General features: G+C 35.2%; 1 protein-coding gene across 1 annotated transcript in view; it reads left to right on the forward strand.

Annotated features, from left to right (window-relative positions):
- LOC139124199 (serine/threonine-protein kinase DCLK1-like) overlaps positions 1-3,370 on the forward strand; it is a 45,577-nt gene extending 42,207 nt beyond the window's left edge. The window contains 2 exon segments of the mRNA XM_070690339.1: positions 346-513; positions 1,633-3,370. Of these exon segments, the coding sequence (XP_070546440.1) occupies positions 346-513; positions 1,633-1,838 (374 nt within the window). The 3' untranslated portion in view covers positions 1,839-3,370.
- Positions 3,371-6,000: the final 2,630 nt, after the last annotated feature.

Here is a 6,000-nt window from a genome sequence, read left to right on the forward strand (position 1 = left end):
GCAAAATTCATGACACCTTTTTCAAAGACAGGATTTCAGTGATATACGATGAACATGAATTGTTTAAAGCCTTGTAGACAGTAAGTACAATTTTATAGTCAATGCGCTTCTTCACAGGCAACCAGTGGAGGCGAAGGGTTAAAGTTTCTATAAGGAAAGGTTTAGCAAAAGTTTAAAACTTACTGCATCAACGCAGGTATCACCAAACATGATTTGCATACAGAGCTGAGATAACAACTTATTACTTGGATATAACCAGAAATAAGACAAAACTGTAAGAACAACAGTAATTTTTGTTTAATTTGACTTGAATAAAACTGATTCTTTGCAATACTTGAATTTCAGGATATGGTTTAGAAGTTGACATGTGGGCGACTGGAGTGATTACATACATTCTGTTGTGTGGATTCCCACCATTCCGTAGTCTGGACAGAGACCAGGAAGAACTCTTTGAGATGATCCAGAAGGGAGAATTTGAATATCTGTCTCCGTATTGGGATAATATTTCCGAATGTAAGTAGCTAGCTCTCGGATGAAATCGATAATCAGTTAGTCAACCAGTGATCACTTTTTGAATGAGAACAAATATGAAAACGAAGGTGTTCACCACTGTGCTGTGGTTTAACCCCATTGTTTTCAATGGTGAGGTTGGACCTATGTACAGGGAAATGAAGGTGTTCACCACTGTGCTGTGGTTTAACACCATTGTTTTCAATGGTGAGGTTGGACCTATGTACAGGGAAATGAAGGTGTTTCACCACTGTGCTGTGGTTTAACCCCAATGTTTTCAATGGTGAAGTTGGACCTATGTACAGGGAAATGAAGGTGTTCACCACTGTGCTGTGTTTAACCCCATTGTTTTCAATGGTGAGGTTGGACCTATGTACAGGGAAATGAAGGTGTTCACCACTGTGCTGTGGTTTAACACCATTGTTTTCAATGGTGAGGTTGGACCTATGTACAGGGAAATGAAGGTGTTCACCACTGTGCTGTGGTTTAACACCATTGTTTTCAATGGTGAGGTTGGACCTATGTACAGGGAAATGAAGGTGTTCACCACTGTGCTGTGATTTAACACCATTGTTTTCAATGGTGAGGTTGGACCTATGTACAGGGAAATGAAGGTGTTCACCACTGTGCTGTGATTTAACACCATTGTTTTCAGTGGTGAGGTTGGACCTATGTACAGGGAAATGAAGGTGTTCACCACTGTGCTGTGATTTAACACCATTGTTTTCAATGGTGAGGTTGGACCTATGTACAGGGAAATGAAGGTGTAATTCACCACTGTGCTGTGATTTAACACCATTGTTTTCAATGGTGAGGTTGGACCTATGTACAGGGAAATGAAGGTGTTCACCACTGTGCTGTGGTTTAACACCATTGTTTTCAATGGTGAGGTTGGACCTATGTACAGGGAAACAAGGTGCAGTTCACCAATTGTAGCATATTAGTTTGTATCAATGGTTAGTTCGCAGGATCTTTGCAAAGAGAAATTAGGTTGGACCTGCATGCTTGTGTAAGAAAATTAAGATATTTCACCACTTTGCTGTAATTTTGAAATTTATTCCATCCCACAAAGGGAAGGATGACAATATGGCACTCACCTTTTTTCACCCATTCTCTTAACAGCGGCACGAGATCTCATCAACCATCTTCTTGTCGTAAACCGACACAAGCGCTGGAGATCGGACCAAATCCTGGAACACCCCTGGATCCAGAATAAAGGTCATTCTGGAGACGCGCCAAATCTCCAGCGTGAGATCACCATGAACCTGGAAAAGAACTTCTCAAACCGGAAGAGTGGCAGAAGGCAAGCCGCTGAGGTCAAAGGTTAAACCTAGGAGTACTACTGAATAGAAACAGAAACTTTCACGGGAACTCTTTCACTTTTAATTAAGATATTTTACATTTTTATTATGTTCATATTTTGCAAAAGCAATTTTCTTTTGTCCGTGATTAATGAAAATACCCTCTGCTGTCATAAGTAAACAAATTACCATAAGTAAACAAATTACCATAAGCTACAAATTACCATAAGTAAACAAATTACCATAGGTAAACAAATTACCATAAGATTCCCACACAAAGCTGCATATGAAATAGAGGCTGGAGTTTGTAACTTTGTATCAGATGATATCAAGTTCCCATTTTGACAAAGGCATATGTATATTGGAACTCATAGAATGATGTGAACAGTGGTGTTCTTGTTCAGCGCCTTAGAACATTACCTCGTAATGGATTTTGGCGTTATACATAAATGCTTTTGATTGATTGATTGATTGATTGAAATAAAAAGTTCACAAAGTATCACATGCTGAAGTTATCTCTCTTACAAGCATTACACAAAATGACAGGTTTAGTCAATTTTTGGATAACTTTTGACTGCACCATGACAGCAGCTACATTCTGCCGTCAGTGAAACAATAATCTCAAAAATTTGCCTAGTGAAGCAATTCACTCAAAAATTTTCCCTATTCATTGACTGTCATGCAGATACACTTCTCTGAGAGGAGTCTGGGAAAAAATTCTACAAATAAGCCGTGACTTCTGTGAGGAATTTTATGGTGATCTGTTTATCCTCAAAAACTACTGAGTTGTGATGTAATATGCATTATCACATTCCTTTACACATAAAGTGAAATTATTTTGCAAGTTTTGTCAGCAGATTTTACAATTTTCGTAAAGTATAGAAAATACTTAAATCTGAACCTTTGAAATCATGATTTTTTTTAAATATCTGAATTACAATCAGCAAATTTTAAAATTTTTTCACCAGATAATCATGTGCAGACAATGTCATTCTTTGGACACACATTATGAGTACTCTTAAATTTGAAGTTTTAATCTGTAAAATCATGAACTGAAAGAGACAAAGTCTGTGTTTCTGCAAGATCATACAATACCTTATTATCAAATTGAGTTATGAACAACATTGTTCACATGTGACACGCCAAGTTTCTGTCTGATAAAGGTAAATTTCTTAACAATATCAACAAAATTTTAACAGAAGACAGTGACTTTGTCCCTTTCAGTGGAATGATGGAGAGTCAATCAAGAATTATTTAGCAGTATGACAACCGAAACATTTTAACCTGACTGAAAACCTAGTCTTCCTGAAAATCAACTCTGAGTCAAATTATACAAACAATCAAGTCAACTTAAATATTTGTTTGACAATGAAATGTATTTATGGAACATTTAAAGCTAGCTCAGGGATGGTTTGATTGTGCTCTGGGTCCACTTTCCCTTCCGGAAACAATTTGTTTCTCAAGATGGCCTGATATAGAAGTTAAAATATGACCCTCCAGTATTGTGTTGGTTTCTAAAGTTGCCAATTGTGGACCCAACTTTCTTCAGTTGTGTCAGTTTGTCTCCATGTCTAAATGTGTTTTGTGCTGGCCCCATCATGTAGAATGTGATTCATCTCTGTTATATATAATAAAATGGTCCAGTCACCTGACCTGTTCAGTTACTCATGAATTGGTCAATTGATATAATGGCAATTTAAGTATATTATAAGTATGTTACTTCTTGTAGTACTTTCTACAATGGTCCTACGCACTAATTTGCACCAATTTCCCATTTTGTGCCTCAGAAAAAGTCGTATCTGCTGTACCCTTACAAAGTTAAAAACATTACTGCAGAAAGACATTATTTTCATCCTCACACATGTTGATTTAATCTAGCTGTGCCCGTGAAACTTTTTGGGGAAGGATGTTTCAGAAAATTACACTGCAGAAAAATATTAAGCACTTTACAGTTTTGAACAGTGAACTTGCGGCTGTCACTATCCTATGACATTGCATGTTGTAGACAGTCTTGTTGTTATCTGGTTAATAATCTGATTTTGCAATCATGCCAAAGTCAAATAAAAACTTGTGTTGCTTGCATCCTTTTTGCAAGAGACCTTGGATGAGAAACAAACCTATGAATTGCTTTTTTGATCCTGCAAAGATTTGCCAACTTACTCTTATTAAAACAAACTTTTCATGTTCAAATTTTACCCCTCCTGTAGCGATACATCATTTTACTTTACTTCAACCAGTACATGGTACGCATTGTTAGTTCATATACAAACTACAATGTATTATTTTGAAGCCGTACACCTAGGACTTTGAACTTTACATTTTTGAAGTACATGTAATGTAAGCTTTATACTCTTGAAAAAGAAAGTATCATTTGATACCCAACTAGAGGAGATTGATAGAGCAAAGTATATCATAGCTTCCCTATACTGTGATTTGTTAGTTGATTGAATATACTCATTCCTGGCACAATGGATGTAATAATAATAGAAAGATAAATTTTTCCTCCTGTCTAAAATCATTGATATAACTTTTTATGCAAATGTTCTTTGTATATAATTGTAAATTTCCTTTTAATGTCTTTTGTAAATCTTCAGATGTACTGATAGTTTTATTGTGTAGTATTTCATTTATCGGTGATATTTTAAAGTGTAAATATGCAAATGTGCAAGACATGAAGACAAGTGCAAATATAGACAAATTTGCCAGTAACAGTAATTGATATGAAGTAATCATGCAATCATAAATGTAGCAATAAAGAAGACAGTAAATAAAATAATGTAAAAGAATATGCAAACAGAAAAATTAGTTTTTGAATAATTTGTAGTTCCTGGCAATGTACCGTATTTTCTACAGAAAACCAACGTAGTAGTATGATAATGACCTTCAATGTTTTGTACACTGTCAAACATTACCCAAAGTATAATAAAATATCCTGATTTCTCAAAGAATTTTTACATTTTCTGCGGAAAGTTGGTTTCCACTGATTTTGGGTCAGTATATATATGAAACAAGCAATTTTGATATATTCAAGGTATCCCATGATAGGCAACAGTTGTAGCCATAGTGACTAGGACAAAATTACCCAGAATTCACCGTACTTTGAAATCAATTGTATTCGATATCCTCATTTTTGTAACAGATGTAAAAAAGTCTGAAATCATGAAAACCTTGGCAAGAATCAGATTTTGCAGTAACATCCGTTCATTATCATTTTGTTTTAGTTATTTTCACTGTTTCATCATGAAATTCAATGTTTGTTTGACTACCATTCCAATTCAGCCTGTCAATCATCATAGACACATCTATGTATTGGGTAAATTAATTCAGATGCCTATTCATGAGCATAAAGTGTTCTCTTCTTAACCTGTTCACCCCCAATTGCCTGTAAACAGGTCCACACTCACTATTGATAACAATGGGTTTGGGCTAAACCATGCTGGTGAAAGGGTTTAAGGACAGTGTGCTGCTGAACATAATTTGAAGTCATTTTTCTCATAAAAAAGGACAGAGAGGAAATTCAACAGTGTTTAACAGATTTAGAATAGGTCTCATCAGACTAACAACATTGGAATGAAATTTATATTTAGTTACTGCAAAACATACTTAATATGCAGGACCTGATAATCATCTTTTGATAAATCATCAACACCTTGATTTGTCAATGTAATATTTTTATGGAAATTTGAAAAATTACACTTTGCATTCCAATGAATCGGTCAGAAATTAACCATTGGGGTCAGAGTTCATAGGTCATATGCTCATATGCCAATCATGGATGTATTTGTCAATGTACATGAAAAACAAATCATTTTGAAGTTTTTTGAACCATATTAAATATCTGTATTTTTTACTTTTAATGAAATCTTAGGGGAAAATTTACATTGTATAGCTGTCAGAGATGGAGATGTATTGAATAAATATGGACACAGTTACAAAGTATCTAAATATCTATGTGTGTATTGGTGTGACAGCTCCTGATGCAATATGGACACAGTTACAAAGTATCTAAATATCTGTGTGTGTGTTGGTGTGACAGCTCCTGATGCAATATGTTTTTAGACTACACACACACACACACAAACACGCACAAACAAACAACAAACAAACACATATATTGAGTCACAATGATTTACATTCTGTACATTATACTTTTGATTTTGCTCAGACCTTTTGTCTCTTCAGGTTAGGG

The sequence above is a fragment of the Ptychodera flava genome (genome assembly GCF_041260155.1).
Source record: "Ptychodera flava strain L36383 chromosome 23 unlocalized genomic scaffold, AS_Pfla_20210202 Scaffold_23__1_contigs__length_28996876_pilon, whole genome shotgun sequence".
Classification (NCBI taxonomy): Eukaryota; Metazoa; Hemichordata; class Enteropneusta; family Ptychoderidae; genus Ptychodera; species Ptychodera flava.